Raw genomic sequence first — 19,883 nt, forward strand, 5'->3', positions numbered from 1 at the left:
GTGGCTTAGAAAGAAGGGCACCTTCCAGGTACCCTGGTTTCCTCCTACAGGAAGGACCCCTGCGCTTGCACTAACCATAATAAAATAAGATAATATGTCTGTAATATCACCATCAATGGAAGTGGGGCGGGCGTTAAACACTAATAAGAACAGTGAGATAAATTCTAAACAGGAGATGTTTATCTATTAATTGATGATATATTCACCGACTCGATCCAGCTGTCATATTTTAGTTTAAGTTTTCCTGAATTTGATCCCTAATGAAATATGAAAATACTTTAATGATCCTCTTGTATGAAATTATTTATGTTCATTACATTTGTTTATTTGACCTAAATGTAAGAAAGCAGCGAGCATTAAATTTAAAATATAAAAAGAAAACGATCATTATAGAAAATTCTACCCTAACATTTTGATTTCTTAACCCTGGATTCAGTAGATACCCCCCCCCCCCCAATGACCATTTGTTGGTATAAAATAAACCCTTGTATGTTTTCTCCTTCTAGAACATCTAATACCACTTCCTTCGTGAAGTACACATACAAATTATATTTTTGATAATTGTTAGAATCGTGTAAATTAATAGTTGTTTTATTTTATATAATTATTCTTTGATCATGCGATAATATATATTTTGGTCCATTTGCTCCCAGAACAAAATCACCTAGGAAACAGTCCATATTTATTTGAATTTTGTAACTAATTACTTTTCCATCTGTATTTTAAGGCATGAAAAAACCATTTAATTCAGATATTTGCACATTTAAATAAATCTTAATGTAAACAGAGTGTTCAAAGATTTTTTGTTAATTGACTTGTTAATGATAGTTACAGGTTTGCCTCATTTGTACATTTGTTTGCAATAATATTCAATTTGTTTGCATTAACATTAAATTTGTTTGCATTAATATTAATTTTGTTTGCATTAATGTTAATTTTGAATAGTAAGACTGTAAATATTGTACAAAGTATAAGTTTGGAACATAATATATGAATATAAACACAGTTTTATTGTTGAATTACATCTTGTTAAATAATGTATATACAAGTTAAGTTACTTTGAAGTTGTTGTTAGTTGTATTCTGTTATTAATATTGTTAGTGTTGCTATCAGACTATATAATAATATACTATAAATTTACTGTTATCACAAGATAATATATATATATATATATCGTTTTATATTGTTATCATTTCATTGTTCATCATACTACCGGTATATATATGTTCAATTAAAGTATAAACATTTATAATTTCTTACATTTTATTTTCACATAGTTGCAAGTCAATGGATTGTTTATATTGTTGGTGTATCTCTACACTTCATGTAAATGAACTGGCTCTTATGCGAACTCTTCAAGCTAAGTGAAACTGTGCGGTTTTATACAGTCGTTGCAGACCGGAGCATAGTAGAAGTCTTGCATTGATCACCGGAGTTTCTGTCTCCATAATTAAAGAATAGCCATTTTATAAAGACCTATTTGCAACCCCCAACCCTATTGATTGTCGTTTAAAATAAATAAACATATGGGAACTGTTAGTATAACCAGGCTAGGTTATTGAAGTGTATAGACACCAATTTTTTAATATTAGAAATCACTGTGGAATGGCCACACCCCAGTAAACCATAAAAGCTGAAGCTGTCACTCAACATCCACAAGGAAAGGTTTATGAGGCATACAATGTTTACTAGTTAAGAATCTCATTTCCATCTGATTACTGGAGAGAGAGAGAGAAATGGGGTTTAACTCCACTCGACACAAACTAGGTCATTTCGGGACTAACATGGTTTAATTTTATTTCAATAATTCGCTTGCGCGTAGGGGTCTTTAGCAGTGGGAGGAAACCGGAGGCCCCGGAGAAAACCCAAGGGGTTGGACAGGCGACCCTAGTCCTTGTCACGTACAACCGGGGATTCGAAACCACGCAGTTGACTCAATGACAGGCTTTATGATACAGCGCGCACGTGCTAACCATTCAGACATCCAACCCCCCACTGATTACTGGATGTTGGTAATTCTTTGAAAGAGCATCAAGAACAGCGTCTAGTTCTTGGATGATACGAAAATCGAGGCCTCATGTAAAAGACTCCATAGCAGTTGGAATTCTGTGGAAACCCCACTCTCTGGGCCAATTTCACTCAATACACACTGCATGCCCAGTTTTATTCATTACCCTAGATGGGGCAGAAAAGTAGGATGTTACACCACATTAATTTCTTTATATTCATTTCTGCAACATATTGCTTTAACCCCACGCCACCTTTCCATGAAAAATATTTTCATCCATTCATTAATGTGTTGATGAAATGAGGTACAGAATATAATTTAAGGGGACCTAGGTTTTTTTTGTACCATCTGAAAACCCCAGCTCTAGAACAAGGCTTGAAAAATTCTGAGATTCTTCTCAGCTGGCTACAGAGAGAGAGAGGGAGAGAGAGAAATGGGATTTAATGTCCACTCGACACAAACTAGGTAATTCTGGGACTAACATATGGTTCAATTTTATTTCAATAATTCGCTTGCACGTAGGGGTCTTTAGCAGTAGGAGAAAACCCATGAGATTGGACAGGCGACCCTACTCCTTGTCACGCACAACCTGGGGAATCGAAACCACACCAGTTGACTCAATGACAGACTTTATGATACGTGCACGTGCTAACCATCTACCCATCCAACACTCCTAGGTGGCTACAATATATCACCCCATTAAATGTGGGCAAAGAGAAAATACAAGTTTTTAATTGGAATATTATATAAAAATTCTTTATATACAAACATAAAATCTCCATCTTTGTTCAACAGACATGATACAATAAATAATAATTTAAATTAATAAAGATATAAATCTCAACTAGCATACGTTGCTGATGCTTTTTCTAGGCCCTTCTTTCTGAAAAACAACATAATTATAAAATTAGATATTAATTATAGAACAACAAGTGATATTCATAAACGAATGGTGTATCTAGATTCTGTCCAATTGGTCAGGGAAAAAACATGTCAAAATATTGTATGCATATTGCTAAATATTTTCTGAATAATTTCTATAAAAAATGCCTGTGTAGCCATTTAAAAAGCTTGTCTGAACATCCATGTCTGATTCTGAATTAAGCAGTAACAGTAATTTATATTCCTATTCAGTCAAAATGTACCATCTCAGAAATAGTTTTACATGTTTAACCGCTTCATAAATATTAAACAATACAGGCTCAACAATAATTAGAACAAATGCGTAACTAAGCAACCATAAAACAATACTAGCTACATTGTACTTTCAATTTAATTATAACACTTTGGTATTTCTGAAAGTTTTGTCTCTTAATATTAATATTTTTTAAAAGGCTCCACATTTTTATTGGCTTAGATATAAGATTGTCAAGAAGTAAAATAAATTGATTAATATATAGTAGTATGTACTTACGCATCTCTATAAAATGTATCCATGTTAATCATTTCATTCTCGTGTAATTCTGGTGTGCTCGGATAATTTTGAACTCCCAAGGTTGTCATTGCTTAAAATTTAATGATATTACATTAATTTTGATATAAATGAGACGATTAATGAATCATATAAAAATTTAGTACAATCAACGCTATTTATACCTTTAGCTTAAATTTATCAACAGCTTACTTTGCATTGTCATTGCAAAAGACAAATTTTGACTATTGGTACACTGCCCCTGGCATATAAACACATCACCCAGTTCACATTTTACTGATGATATCATGTATAAACTTGTTTTAAATGGGAGAGAGAGAAATAGGATTTAACGTCCACCCGACACAAATTAGGTCATTTCGGGACTAACATATGGTTCTATTTTATTTCAATAATTCACTTGTGCGTAGGGGTTTTTAGCAATGGGAGGAAACCGGAGGACCCGTAGAAAACCCACGAGGTTGGACAGGCGACCCTACTTCTTGTCACGTACAACCGGGGAATCAAAACCACTTTTTTAAAAGGAGTACTGGGGGAATCTCATAGATGTCACAAGCCACAGTATTTGGGGTTTTATTAGAGTCATGGTAATCAAGTGGTAAGGGAACAGCTACTGGACTCCCAACCATTGATGCAGGTTTCTTAGGAAGGCAGCAATACTCCCAAACTGTTCCAATCGCATATACTTAAAAGAACCCTTGACAGTTGGAATTTGACAAAATTCTTCTCTCTAGCACAAAGAAAAAATAAATGCAGGTTAGTCTCAAAATGTAATGTGTTAAGGAGATGTTAAACTCCATTAATTTCATTTCCTTAAAGATACATTATGGGAGATTAGATAAAGAGCTGGCACTTCTAACTATAATGTAGTTAAAAAATAGATAATGTAAAGGCAATTTGCTGAAAATTTCAGTCAAATTGATCCACTCTTAACCAAGAATTTAGAGATTGAATTTTGAGTCTAGCCTCGATCATCATAACTAAAGTTGGTACAATAAAATACATAGTCTCGATTATCCATTTCTTGATTAAATCATGAATGAGCATAGAGCAGCAGATCCGATCCTAATCCAGTAAATATCACTAGCAATGACACCGAGAGTTGATTATGGTCTAGATAAGTTAATTAATCTCTAATTAATAATTTAGATAACATTTCAGGCCTAAAGAAATACTTGCAATAGGCAGATTTAGCTCTTGCATAATGTATGTTTAAACAGTTATTATGCAAGAGCAAATCTGACTTTTGCAGGTCTTTCTTTACGCCTTTAAAAATGTTATATAAACTATTAATTAGACATCTATCAACATGACAAGACCATAATCAACTCATGGTGCCATCGGATGGGTCTGATTTTAAGTAGATTAGAACAGTTCAGCCATTTAATGATTTAATTTAAAAATCTTGAAGTGGGTCTAAGCCTTGAACAACCAGTACAGTGATAACAATCAGTGCAAAACATCTGGTCAAACCTTCAAAGGCTAATATCTTCATTCAGAATAAAGTAATTTGTATGTAATTTTCAATATTCATTTTGCCTTATCTATTTTTAAATTATTATAGCAATAACAACCAGCTCTTTACCTAAATCTTACATAATGCCTCCTTAATAAACAATCAAGTAAAATCCACTGCAGGACCCAGTGACAATGGTGTGGCTGTTCTGCCATGTATGTCATAATGCCAAATTGTTCACCCAGTCTTAGACAGGCAATTAGAGAGAGAGAGAGAGAGAGAGAGAGAGAAATGGGGTTTAACGTCCACTCGACACAAACTAGGTCATTTCGGGACTAACACATGGTTTAATTTTATTTCAATAATTTGCTTGTGCGTAGGGGTCTTTTGCAGTGGGCGGAAACCGGATGACCCGGAGAAAACCCACGAGATTGGACAGGCGACCCTACTCCTTGCCACGTACAACCAGGGATTCGAAACCACACCAGTTGACTCAATGACTTTATGGGACAGCGCGCACGCGCTAACCATTCAGCCACCCAACCCCCCTACGGGCAATTAGACTTACCTTCTTTGTACTGTTGAAGTGTTATAAAACCTTTGTTCGTGGGATCTAACATGCCAAACACAGATCGAATATTGCTGTCATCAAATAAACTTGGACAGTTTCCTTTCGAATTTTTTGATTTTTGGAGCTTTTCTAAAGTTTCAATCATAAAGCTTTTGGGGTCATCTAAAAAATAAAAAAAAAATTATCAAATGTAATCATTCCTAGGTACCCAGTGTTTGACAAAGCAAAGAGTTGGTCTCAGCTATAGGCCAAATATACCAACTATAACTAAGCTTGTCTATCAGTCCTTACCTTAGCAACCGGTTTTTCAAATCAACTGAAAATAAATCATTAACTAGTCTAAATTATCATTGTTTATATCCAAGTTGATCAGGTGCCTAACATTGATAAACTATTTGCTTGATCATGAGATAGGCCCTATCCCTATTATATTCTCACAAGCGTATATAAATATCATAATTATGATGAGAATCGTTGGTTTCTCTGCTTCTGGTCCCATCCAAATGACTAGAGATGTTGTTCATCACGTCATTTTGCAACAAAACGGATAGAACCATTGTATCGTGTAAACTGTAAACAGCTTTTCGATATGTTGCATCCGACGATTGTATGGATTGGTGGTATCGTATAAACAAACACAGCCGGCCTGTGCGTGTTAACTAGCCAAAACAACAAATCAAATTTTTACATGTTGTAACATTGTCATTGTTGATCTAGGCCTAGGTGTGTTTCTATTAATCGGCGACATACATTAAAAATAAATATTACCTGGTCGATGGTAAATTAAATTTGAAGTAATGTTATTAAACAATTCCATTATTTTGTGCTTTTCAAGATAATCTGTGGCATCATTTTGGCTGGACCACGTAGATTTTCGTCCGCTGAACGCCATATTTGTTTACGGATGTGACGTGAAGTTGCTTTAGTGACGGAGTTTTATCGGCATTGAATATTCGATCACCCAGACACTAATCATGTAGAAACCCTTTTTAGTCGATTCGTTACCTGGATACTTCAAGGGACACTTTCTCAAACTGTTTAGAATCTAGAAGTTTTCGAAAATAAGCGCTACAACCAACAATAATAAAATGTTTGAATTAAGCATGTAGCCACATTTCAGGGATTAGCTCTGCAGGAATGATAAGGAATGACTGTCCAGTCATTTTAATGGGACAAAAGAACAAGATGCATCTCTGTACTGGTGTGCAATAATTAGAATTCAAAGAGACTACACCACCGTTTTCTGAGACAACACAACACTGCTATATCCAGGCAAAATTCTCTTCTTTCAATTATATAGCTCTACCGATATTGATGGAAGCTGTTGTGTCCATTACATTCTTTCGTTTTGAAGACTTTTAATTTGAATTGGGACACAAGACGATCCTATTTTTAACTATAGAATTCTACTGGACAAAATGACTGCAATAGAAGCGGTAGGATTACGAAATAACGTTTAAGTTGAATTAAAAACAGTTGCCCCCCTTTGACCAAAATATCGAATTATAACCGGGACCATACATTTAATTATCCAATGTAATGTTAAATGTATTAAAGTTAAAACAGTATATACCACTATTAGTAGTAATATTTGATGATACAGAAATTTAAAACACCAAATTTTTATAATTTTTTATTTACTGATATATTTTAAACGACCATTACAAAAACAAAAATAAAGACTGCTCCCAATATGGCGGCGCCCATGAACATCTTTTGATCGGAATACAGTGGTAAAATACATGGAGGCGAGATAGAAATTATTTTTGCACTATAATTTCCAAATATTTGCATAAATATTACAGTTTTACCCCAGTTACTATATAATATTTCAAAATTTTAGACAGTGAACACTCATGTCATTTTATTAGTAGGATACTGTCGTCAATCAAGGAAACTTGACTTGATTCATTGAACAAAAATTAAAAGAGTTTTTGCTGGTATGGCGGTAACTTCAATCACGAAGAGTGTGTGAGAGGTTATATCGCAGACAAGAACTGATGGATTTTTTAATATATAGGTTTAAGTAATGGTAAAAAAGATAGTGTAGTCTGTAAATTATAAATCAGTGTAATACTGCAAATTCAAAATGATTCCTAAATCACATAAAACTGTTTTTGTGTTGGACCATGGACCAATATTTAGTAAATCTAGTAAAGAGCCGATTGATTATGATGTGATCAGCAAGTCCAAAACACCAGGCATGATTCCTGCAGCACCAATCTTTAAATCTCTATGGACTTGGTGTATTGAATGTGTTCTAGAATATATGAGAATTATATTTGATATCTTTCCAGCTAATCATTTGGTAAGTTAATTTATTGCATGTCGGCTAGGCACTCTTATTATGTTGTTGGCGTTGATTTGTTTCTGTGACAATCATAGATAGTGAAGAGGCACTCTTATTATGTTGTTGGCACTGATTTGTTTCTCAGAGTTTCTGTGACAATCATAGATAGTGAAGACTCGGACTCGGGTCTACATGTATATCCTGGTATTGGCACCGTACCTATATCCTGTTCAAATGCAACACTTAATCTCAAGAATACATTAGCGATACACGCCAACGGTACTACTACATCTTTCAATATGACGTCCTAAAGCTTAAAACTTGTAGCATTATTTTGTATTTATTTTCCAGATACAATTGGTGTCTAGTAATAATAGTTTAAATTCATGGCTTCAAAAAGAACAGAATATACAACATGTAAGTACTTACTTTAAACTCTTGGTTATCTGCACCATTTACTGTGCCCAAAGTAAACTTTACCATCAGTGATGGGTTACCAGTCATTGTTTACTATATTTGGAGAGTGAGCTGAAAATAACTCTCCATAATTCACAAACTTCAAAAGCGTTCTCTCAGTTTGACAAGTTGGAGGGTGGTGGGAGTGGAAATTAGGAAAGTGAATCATGAATATTTCTACAAATTTGATGGATTTCTGGTACAAATTGCCTCACATTGCACTGAAAAACCCTCTCCTGTCGCATTTGAACATAATAGTAAAATTCTAAACATATTGTACATGATTTGTTTTATTATAGTTAATGATGAGTCTATCCTATCTTGGTCCACCCACTGAAGACAGTATGGAAGATGAATACAGTGCTATGCATGGTTTATCCCAAGCTATAGAATCTTTGTGTAAACCCAGTGAACTACAACAACAGCTTATGGATGAAGAAGAAACTGTTAAAAACAATGGGCGTATTGTATGCTTAACAAATCTGAAAAGGTAAATTATTTTGAAAACAAACCCATAAACTGACCACGTTTTTACCCTAGAGCACTTGGTACTTGAAAATAGTGACTACCCCAATACTTGCGCCAATGAATTACCTGTCACTGAAACTTGTCACTTAAATGAAAACTCCCTGCCTCTTATCTGGCTAAATGGGTTAGACATTTCCTCGCAAGCCTGTAGGTCAGGTGTTCGATCCCTGCATTGACCGAGAAAGTTCATAGAGATTTTCAGGCGTGGTTCCCCCCCTGTCAGTGATGCAGGACGGAGGGTCTGACAAGGACAGCTTCCAGTTGTTCGGATGGGACAAAAAAACGAGGTCCCGTGTACACATTGGTGTGCACATAAAAGATCCTTTGACAGTTGGAATTCGATATAAGAGTAGGCCATAGTGCCGCTGTCCGGGCAAAATTTCCCTCATAGCACACTGTATGGCGTATGCCCATCTTCATTAGCCCAGTTCGGAGCAGAACAGTAGGACGTTAAACCCCATTTCATTTCATTTCTAATCTCAGATATTAAGTTCTCGGATATGATTTCTGTAAATTCTGTCAGTTTAGTAACCAAATTAATTCTAAAGGCTGTCTTTGTTTTGTTATGTATTTGATCATATTATTTCTTTTTTTGAAAAGAAAATACTTTAAAGTAGCTTATTATATAATATAAGTCTCTAACTCAATATCATCCAAAGTCTTACATGTTGAAAATGCGAATTATTTGTCAATTCAAATCAACATTGATGTTGTGATCTTACCAGGAAAAGGCAGGCTTCTGATATCCAATATTTAAGACAAAATAAATATTTTACCATTGTGTACCATAGTGCGTTTTAGCGTCATTTGCAACAAGTGAACAGAAAGAACGAGGCTAGACATATTCAACTGGAGAGCCTGCTGAATAGACTTGAATAACCCAGACACTAGAAATTGCTATAGGGTTGAGACACATGTCTTATTTCGCTGGACATAACTGATTTGAAATTAGAGTCAAAACGGAAACAATTGAATGTAAATCAGTTTATATACAATCAGATTACATTATTATATGCGTTGCGACCCATTTGGGTCAATTTCTAGGTACCAAGTTTTTGCGATTTAGCACCTTTAATGATTGTTATTTTGTCAAAAAACACATCATATAAAAGAATGTATTGCAGCATTTGTTAATGCTCTCTCTTCATCAGCGAAAAGGCTGGATTTTATTGCGTTCAATTCAATGCACTGATGTATAGAAAATTGGTCAATAAAAGCATTGCTTGTGCATTGCTCAAAGTATCTTATGGAATTTTGTACACAAACTATATGGCAGATGTGACTTAAAAAACTAATCATAAATTTCTTGGATTTAGTCATTTTTGTGTTTTCATGGAAATAAATTTGACTTTGTTTTTGGTATACAATTTATATTCTGGAGTATATCTCATAAACTGCTCAAGATATCTTTATGAAACTTTGTACACACATCAATCTATTATAATAGTTTCCATATTTTATAGTATAATTATGCAATGTTTAATGTAATATTTGCATGTAGTGTAATAATGATGTTGACTGTCTTTACAGTGAAGCCCATATAAGAATGTTAGAAGAATGTGTTTTAGATGCTATTACACAGCATAATAAATTAGCAGCGGCCACTGACAGGTAGGATATTTATATTACATCCTTTATATTACACCAGGTCTTTGCATGAGAGACAAGACATCGGTATTACATAACAAACAGGACATCTATATTACACTCGGTCTTTACATGACATCTTTATTACATCCTTTGTATTACACTGGGTCTTTAAATAACAGACAGGATGTCTATATTACATCCTTTATATTACACTGGGTCTGTACATAACAGACAGGACGTCTATATTACATCCATTTTATGTATATTACACAAGGTTTTTACATAACAGACATGGCGTCTATATTACATCCATTTTATTACATTAGGTCTTTATGTGATAGGCAGGTCGTCAGTATTACATATATTATATTACACCAGTTCTTTACAGTACACAGAGCCCTATATAACAGAGACTTTACAAGCCTCATCTAAATCAGAGTTTTGTACAAGATTTTCTTCATAATTAGATATGTAGCATACAATATTAATATTAACATTGATTAGATAACACTTGTGAAGTTATCTTTGTGTTTAAATACACTTTAAATACAAATACAGTAAAAAAGAACTTTGTAGCACCAACAGAACAAGCCTTGACAAACACCGGATGACTGTCAAGTCAATATTTATCTGTTCTATTTATTACAATATTTTATATTATTTGTGGTACTAATCTAATGTTGAGAACATTTTATGTTATTTGAGGTACTTATAATGTTGAGAACATTTTCTGTTATTTGTGATACTAATCTAATGTTGAGAACATTTTATATTATTTGTGGTACTGATCTAATGTTGAGAACATTTTATATTTTTTGTGGTACTAATCTAATGTTGAGAACATTTTATATTATTTGTGGTGCTAATCAAATGTTGAGAACATTTTGGTTTATTTGTTGATTATATTATTTAGAAATATTTAATCAATATAATTTCTGATGAGTTGCCCATGATGCACATATTACTCCTTTAAGAGGAGGAAAAAAAGAGAGTTATTTCCCTTCCATAGTAAAAGCTACTTATCATTAATGATTATTTGGTGTTGACTTTAGTTGAAGTGTATTAATAGACAGCTTTTGTATTCTTATTGAAATACGGGGAGGGGGGGGGGGACTTGATTATGTAGATATGATGTTATAACTGTATCCAATGTTACTTTTAGTTTACTGCTCTATTAAATTTACAAATACCCCTATTGAACATGGGTTAGCACGTGCGCTGTATCATAAGGCCTGTCATTGAGTCAACTGGCACGGTTTCGAATCCCCGGTTGTACGTGGCAAGGAGTAGGGTCGCCAGTCCGAACTAGTGGGTTTTCTCCAGGTCCTCCGGTTTCCTCCCACTGCTAAAGACCCTATTTCTGTCTCTCTGTCTCTCTCTCTCTCTCTCTCTCTATCTCTTTCTCTTTTTCTCTCTCTCTCTCTCATTGAACATTAATGCTACTGATTGTTATTTGAGAGTTTGTGATTCCCTATATTGTGAAACTTGAATCTTTTAAGGGTTCAATTCTGTTCAGTGCTTACAATGTTATGATGAATTTAAAATGGTGTAACATTCAGCATCCTCTGCAGAGGTACGCGTTGCATCATAAGGTCTGTCATTTGAGTCAAGTGGTGTGGTTTGGATTTCCCGCTTGTACGTGACAAGGCGTGTGGGTTTTCTCCAGGTCCTCCGGTTTCCTCCCACTGCAAAATACCCTTACGTGCAAGCAAATTAATAAAATAAATAAATACCATGTGTTAGTCCCGAAATGACCTAGTTTGTGTTGAGTGAACGGTACACCGCATTTTTCTCTCTCTCTCTCTCCACTGCAGAGGATATACCATTGGCCGAGAAGAACCTTTCTGAGTTTTGATGCCTGACATATGCTTAATTGTTCAGATGGTGTGAATGTCAGAGAAGAAGAGTCTGCAAAATTCTCCAAATGAAATGAAATGGGGTTTAACGTCCTACTGTTCTGCTCCAAACTGGGCTAATGAAGACGGGCATACGTCATACAGTGTGCTGTGAGAAAAATTTTGCCCAGAGAGCGGCACTAAAGCCTACTCTTATATCGACTTCCAACTGCTAAGGGATCTTTTATGTGCACGCAATGTGTACACATCCAAACGACTAGACATGCAAAATTCACCTAACTCACATTACACACGTAAGTGTAGAAAATATAAATGATCCATATATATGTTGTCTGAGTATATGACCCAGGTATCATGTTGACAAGTCATAGAGGAGTATCCCAGGCAACAAACTTCACAACACTGTATTGGTTAATAAAAGTTATATTCCAGTACACGTTTCAGGCATATTGCCCTTCATCAGCTGGTATTTAACAAAACCCAGCTGATGAAGGGCAATATGCCCGGGATACTCCTCTATGATTTATCTACAAGGATTGGTTCCTGTCTTTCCCCGGATGCATCACTGAGATCCGAACTTGCCTGCACTGTTTTAGGGAATCTTCCGCCTTCCTGTTCTTATCGAGTGTGGGGGTTTTATCGTCTCTTCCTTGGAATTATTTATGTTGACAAGTCATTAAACTTCATTCCATTTCGTTCTATTCAAATTGTTTATTTCTTTTTCTGTAATCATCATTTATACATACACCTATCATACAATCTTATTATACAATTATACTTATCCATAACATTTAATTTATTATACATTAGTTTTATGTACATACAATTTCATTTATTATACATTATTATGTACATAAAATTCCATTTATTATACATTATTATGTACATGAATTTTAATTTATATAATTCTTTATATATTATGTAATGCACATGATACGTACATGTATGTCAACAACATATTTTATTTATTATAATACATGTATGTATACATGTACATAATTCTATTTTTTGGGTTGTCCTTGGTTTCATCTTTGTTATCGAGAGACTGGTACACAAAATTTAATTTATTTAATTATACATTATATACATGTATATTGTACTGCACATGTTATGTAATATAATACTTTACAAATCTCTTAACTTGGGGGTCCACAGGCTTTATTCTTGTAACAGTGTGCTACATACATGTATAATACATAGATAGAACTCAATGACCATTGAATACCGCCCGGGTTATTCAATGGTTCAAGAGAGTGTATCACTGTGCAAGTATGAGGCAGGGATACACTCGAGTTAACCATTAAATAACCAAAACGGTATTCAATGGTCATTGAGTTCTGTTTTTGTTCTATAACTACATGCAAATCTTAAAATACACTGTACTATCTAGATTATCATAAAAAAATCATCACCACTAACGTTAAAATTCATCATAGGTTCCGCCCTTTTTTCTTTCTTTTTTACAAAAATTGTGGTTGCCTAGTTGTGACGTCATTACAGTTTGACGTAGTTCTGTAAGTGACGTCATTATGGACAAAAGTAGTACATTTTCAAGCCATTGAATACAACTATAAGTTATTCAATGGCCATTGAATACAACTATAGGTTATTCAATGGCTGTATTCAATGGCTGTATTCAATGGCCGTATTCAATGATATTTGCTTGTATTTGCATGTAGTTATAGACTAAATTGTTATTATTTAATGTACATAAAATTTAATCTATATAATACATTATGTTATGCACATACATGTACATAATGCAATGCACATACTTATGTAGTATAATATTTTAGTTTAATTTTACATAACTGTGAACTTTGGGGTCCACCATCTTCACCTTATTAAAGTGAGCCATGTACATACGCACATCACTAATAACATAAATAATACATAAGATTTAATTTATACATAAACAGAACTCTGCACATTGACTTTGAAACATGTAATTACCTTGCTGAGCAGTGGGTATCTAGCATGAAAAATAAGTGTTTAGACACGCCACATGGTATGACAGTATCCGTTCATATTATCCAATGTTTTGACGGTTCATTCTCACATTATCACTATCAGGCTTTCAATTTCTATTTGAAATTTATGTTTGGTTTGAACTGATTTGATTCAGAAACTGGTGATTTAAATTAAACTATATTGTTGATTGTTTGAAGAAATCTTATTGTCGCCATACAGATGATACAACGATTTGTTATATTAAATAAGGACTTTTATCACTATATCCACATCATATTCATTTCAAGTTAATAATGTAATTCTATATTGGATCCAATATTGGTATAATGAACAAAGGAATATGTAATTTAAGTTATTCTAACTAAAAAATTAATTGAATTGATCTGTTCTAATTTGGCTTTTTGAAGTTACGTGACAATGAGTAGGGTCATCTGTCCAACCTCATGGGTTTTCTCTTGGTCCTTCGGTTTCAGCGCATTGCTATAGACCCCTACGCACAAGCGAATTATTGAAATAAAATTGAACCATATGTTAGTCCCGAAATTACCTAGTTTGTGTTGAGTGGATGTTAAACCCGATTTCTCCCTCTCTCTCTCTCCTCGTTTTAAAGTTGATCTCATACTGTCATCTATATGTTTGGGGTAAACAGTGTAATAATAATTCTATTGCCTTACGAGTTAGCCAATTCTTTGCTGTTGTTTTTGTTTTGGTACCAAGATATTATGTTAGAAAACAGTATTTTATTATATGGTTCGTTTGTTCCTGTAGGTTGAAGCCCACTTCCACGAAGGGTGATATCACAGACAACAATTATTACATGCACTTCTGAGATATTTGTGAACATGCGATTTTAATAGAATTTATTAACTCCGGAATGAATATTTTGATGAAAATTCTTCTAGAATGTTGTGGATATAATGTGGAATTTAGTTCAAATATTCACAGCTGTGACAAGACCTATACAACTACATTAGAGCAAAAATGATGTTTATTTAAACATACATTATGCAAGAGCTAAATCTGCTTATTACAGGTCTTTCTTTAGGCCTTAAATGTTATATACGGTACACTATTAATTAGACATTTATCAACATGACAAGACCATAATCAAGTCTCGATGCCATTGGATAGGTCTGATTTTAAGTAGATCAGAATGGTTCAGCCATTTAATGATTTAATCTAAAAATGCATCTTTAATGAATTTTCATATTTCTCTTGTTATTTGAGAAATTTTTAAAATTAAGTTTCTTTTTCATGTCCTTTTTAATTGCTAATTGTCTTTGATGTGAAGACAGCATCTGAAGTTAAACAAATTCTACTGTATCAATTATATGCGTTTCAAATGTAAAATATATTTCACCGTCTGCTAGCTGTAACAACCATTAAGCATTACAACATCTGATTTGATGTGGTGCAATTACTAATTTATTCAAAAATTTGAAAATAGTTTTTCCAGTCATTAAAATTGTAAAGCATATTAATGAGAAATTTGAAGAAATACAAATAAAATGAAACAGGGTTTAACGCGCTACTGTTCTGCACTGACAGGACTAATGAAGATGGGCATACACCATGCAGTGTGCTATGAGGGGAAATTTTGTCTCGATAACAGCGCTACAGACTAGTCTTATATCAAATTCCAATTGTCAAAGGTTCTTTTACGTGCACGCCAATGTGTTCACTTTCTCGGCCCTCACTGGGAGCGAAGCCGAGACCTCCAGATTAGCGAGCCAGCATCTTACTCACTGAGCCACCGTGGCTCCCCCCAAGTAATGCATGTATCTGGTAAATATCAAATTTAAATAACATCATGTGGTAATTTTGATGGTAAGTTTAACAATCCAGTCAACTTAAGAAATCCATTGAAGGCCATATAATTATTAAAACTAGAAATTATAAATTGATTCTCAAAGTTTCAATATATTTGTTATACACTATTTGTGTTTGATTTAAAAAACAAAATGCACAAGTTATTTAAAAAAACACAGATTTTTCACAATTTGATTGCATGATTCATTATAGCAGTGTCAAATTATACAACATAATTCTAGGAAATTTGGAGGATTAAATGGAATAATTTGAAATAAATAACCTTTGAATATTGTTGATTGTTATTGCTCTTTATGTATCGAGGATGTCACAAATCAAAATTCAATCACAGGGATGGGGGCCTGAGGTGGCTTTCTGTCATGGAGCAATCAGCCCTACTTAAAGGTTACTATTTTAAACTTGTACACAAAATTCTACATAATTGTATACAGCAGATCCTGAACTGACATATTGTCTAAAAAAAGAGATGTTACTATTTTCATCCTGAAGAAAAAAGATGCCACATAATTTAATGATATCCACATATGCCTGAGATTTTTAGTAACAAATAGATGTTATGAAATAAAGACTTGTCTTATATCGAGACAATGTTTGATGATATATTGATTCAATCACGCGAATAGAATATATCTTAATAAAAAAATAAACAGTCAAGACTAGATTTCACTTCTATTATTTATAAAGATATTAAGTAGAAATGTCTGTATCTCTTAATACTTAAACTTAAAAGATCTGATATTAACTTAAAGTGACTATCTCCCTATTTCTTTTTTAATTTTATTATTTGTGCTGGATATAGATAAGACTTGTCGAAACTTTGTGCTATATATGTGTACAAACCAGTGATTGTTTTCCATATAAATTGTGTTTTTTATAAGATCTATATTATCTTAAAGTGGCTATCTCCCCATCTCTTTAGTAATTTACTTAATGTGTGATACTGCTATATTTTGCATTGAGGTTATTCTTGGTTCCAGGGGATCTTGAAATTCCTGGATCAACTGGAAAGTTCAAGTAATCTTGGAATCCTGGGGGGGGGGGGGACTAATCTTTGAATATCCTTAAGTTTTATAGTGGGTAAATTTTAACATAAATATCAGTGTAAAAGTGTGTTATTTTATTTATATGGCAAATGTCTGGCCTTTATTACACATCACCATATACTTCCAGATTTCTTGTGTCATAGGGTTCATGGTGGCTAAGTGGGTAAGATGCTGGCTCGCTAGCCTGGAGGTCGGGTGTTCGATCCCTGCATTGGCCAAGAAAGTTCATCCAGATTTTCCGGCTTGGTTCCCCTTGTCAGTGATGCAGGGCGGAGGGCCTGACAAGGACAGTTGTCTAGTCGTTCGGATGGGACGGAAATCACAGGGTCTGCAAATTAAAGGGGGCCTGAAAATATAATAGCGATTTACCTTGACATACCAACTTTTTAAAATCAAAATTTCAGAAATAGAAAAAAATACTTTTAGTTTTTAAATGACAACTCAAGCAAGCATCTACAGGATTGTTGTCTCAACACAACATTATAAGGTGAAGGTCATTTTCCACCTCATCCAATCGCAAGATACATATATCTCAATAAAACGTTAATTTGTTTGGAGACATCTTGGATTGGAGTGACCAGACTTCCGCTTTAAATACTGGAGAATAAATTTATGTAGCAATATCACCCAATCACTCTTGTCAGACTAAGCTGAAGTGTTTTCAAATTAAATGTATGGTATTTGAGAGACCTGGTAGACTGAATTTATGACTGGAAGGGAACAGTCAATTTATCATTATAGATTTCTAATAGAATCTTTAAGAGATTCAAACGCGACAATATGTTATGTGTTATCTGACGGCAATACTATATACCGGAAAACACCGGAAAACAACTGGAAAACACCATTTTATACTGAATACCGGAAAAACACTAAATACCGGAAAACACACTAAATACCGGAAAACACACTAAATACCGGAAAATACCCTAAATAGGTAACCTGGAGCCTGGTTATGGTTAGGGTTAGTTTCCGGTTTATAGTATAGCCCTTCTCCGGGTTACCTATTTAGGGTGGTTTCCGGTATTTAGTGTGTTTTCCGGTATTTAGTGTGTTTTCCGGTATTTAGTGTGTTTTCCGGTATTTAGTGTTTTTCAGGTGTTTTCCGGTATTCAGTATAACATGGTGTTTTTTGGTAGTTTTCGGTTGTTTTCCTGTGTTTTCCGGTATATAGTATAGCCCGTTATCTGAGATCATGGCAACATGGACTAATCATATATTCCAAGCCTTTGTTTCAAAGTTATATAAATATTCATTTCAGTTTAGGTAATCATTATTTGCATTGTTTTTGGTGCTTTTGCACATTTTTTAAAACCAGTTTATTGCATTGTATTGAAAAAATATTTTTTCCTATAGGAGACAAAAAACTGATCACATTAATTGCTTTTAAAGATGCATTATGTAAGAGCTAAATCGGCCTATTGCAGTCAGGTCTATTTTCTGGCTTCAAATCTTTTATAAATTATTATTTAGACATTTAATCACATGACAAGCCTATATACTCTCTAGAACATCAGATGGCAGAGTTTTAATGGATTAGAACACCCTCAAGATATAAATATTTAACGATAAAATGTTAATAATGACCTAGTCTTAGTTGGCAAGTACCCTTGATAAGATGCTAAATGATCTGCGCTACATCTTCAAACAGTCATAACTTTATTCAGAATAAAGTAATTTGAATTAAATTTTCAATATATTCATTTTTCATTATCTATTTTTGAACTGCAACAATGACCACCTCTTTATATAATGCATCTTTAACTAGTGTTATTAAATATTTCCTATGTCAGATCTTTTCTTTTGAGTAAATTTCTACTGCCAATCTAACAACCAACAGTGCTTTAGAAAACTGTTCTTCAATAATCAGTAGTTAAGACAAAAACTGATCACTGTCCATTAGTTGTAATTGTCAATGGGTGTTATGCTGTTACTCTTTCTTGAATGCTGTATACATGTCCAACCTCGTGGGTTTTCTCCGGGTCCTCCAGTTTCCTCCCACTGCTAAAGACACCTACACGCAAGCGAATTATTGAAATAAAATTAAACCATATGTTAGTCCAGAAATGACCTAGTTTGTGTCGGGTGGATGTTAAACCCCATTTCTCTCTCACTCTCTCTGTATACATGTACATACAACTTCCAATTCGATTTCACTAAATCAAGTCTGAAAGTAAGTGACCTGTCACAGACATTGTCAGAGACAAATGCAAACTTTTGTCAGGCACAATTCTTCTGGCACAATGTATGTCTTGTTTCAGTTTTTTATTCATCTTTTTAATACACAGCCAGCACAAAATTAATGATGTCAGATACAACTTCAATAGTGCCCAACATTTTATCACATACAACAAAAATTATTATTTACAGTGCAGCACTTGTACTTTACACCAACATGTAAATTGTCCAGCGGTAGGCAACTTGTCAAATTATCTGATCTCTCATTTAAATGAAAATATAAGCTTAGTTTCATGCATTCCTTAATGTTCTATCCTTAATATTCAAAACCCCACATACAGTTTTTTAATTAGGGTTACCAGAATAACAACCCTTCTTACCAAGTTATGGTTCTTCTGCAGCATCACCAGAACATTTAAACCTTTTATTTTACTCCTTAATGTTCTATCCTTAATATACAAAACCCAGATACAGTTTTGTAATTAGGGTTACCAGAAAGACAACTTTTAGGGTAGACCATGTCTACACCAATCCTTCTTACCAAGTTATGATTCTTCTGCAGCATCACCAGAACATTTAAACCTTTTATTTTACTCCTTAATGTTCTATCCTTTATATAAAAAAGACAGATACAGTTCTTTAATTAGGGTTACCAGAAAGACAACTTTAGGGTA

At 33.9% G+C, this 19,883-nt stretch overlaps 2 protein-coding genes across 2 annotated transcripts in view; one reads left to right on the forward strand and one right to left on the reverse strand.

Annotated features, from left to right (window-relative positions):
• Nucleotides 1–2,735: 2,735 nt before the first annotated feature.
• LOC126828282 (EF-hand calcium-binding domain-containing protein 10) lies at nt 2,736–6,398 on the reverse strand. The gene is made up of 4 exons (XM_050557965.1): nt 6,236–6,398; nt 5,465–5,629; nt 3,423–3,513; nt 2,736–2,891 (listed from the first exon to the last, which is right to left on the reverse strand). The coding sequence occupies exons 1-4, from the start codon at nt 6,357–6,359 to the stop codon at nt 2,849–2,851; spliced, it is 423 nt and encodes a 140-aa protein (XP_050413922.1). The 5' UTR covers nt 6,360–6,398; the 3' UTR covers nt 2,736–2,848.
• A 765-nt stretch (nt 6,399–7,163) lies between these two features.
• The window catches only part of LOC126828272 (integrator complex subunit 13), a 134,100-nt gene continuing 121,380 nt past the window's right edge, over nt 7,164–19,883 (forward strand). Inside the window, exons 1-4 of the mRNA XM_050557954.1 lie at nt 7,164–7,775; nt 8,109–8,174; nt 8,513–8,703; nt 10,272–10,352. Of these exons, the coding sequence (XP_050413911.1) occupies nt 7,557–7,775; nt 8,109–8,174; nt 8,513–8,703; nt 10,272–10,352 (557 nt within the window). The 5' untranslated portion in view covers nt 7,164–7,556. The remainder of the gene's footprint in view (nt 7,776–8,108; nt 8,175–8,512; nt 8,704–10,271; nt 10,353–19,883) is intronic.

Source organism: Patella vulgata, chromosome 7 (assembly GCF_932274485.2).
Source record: "Patella vulgata chromosome 7, xgPatVulg1.2, whole genome shotgun sequence".
NCBI lineage: Eukaryota > Metazoa > Mollusca > Gastropoda > Patellidae > Patella > Patella vulgata.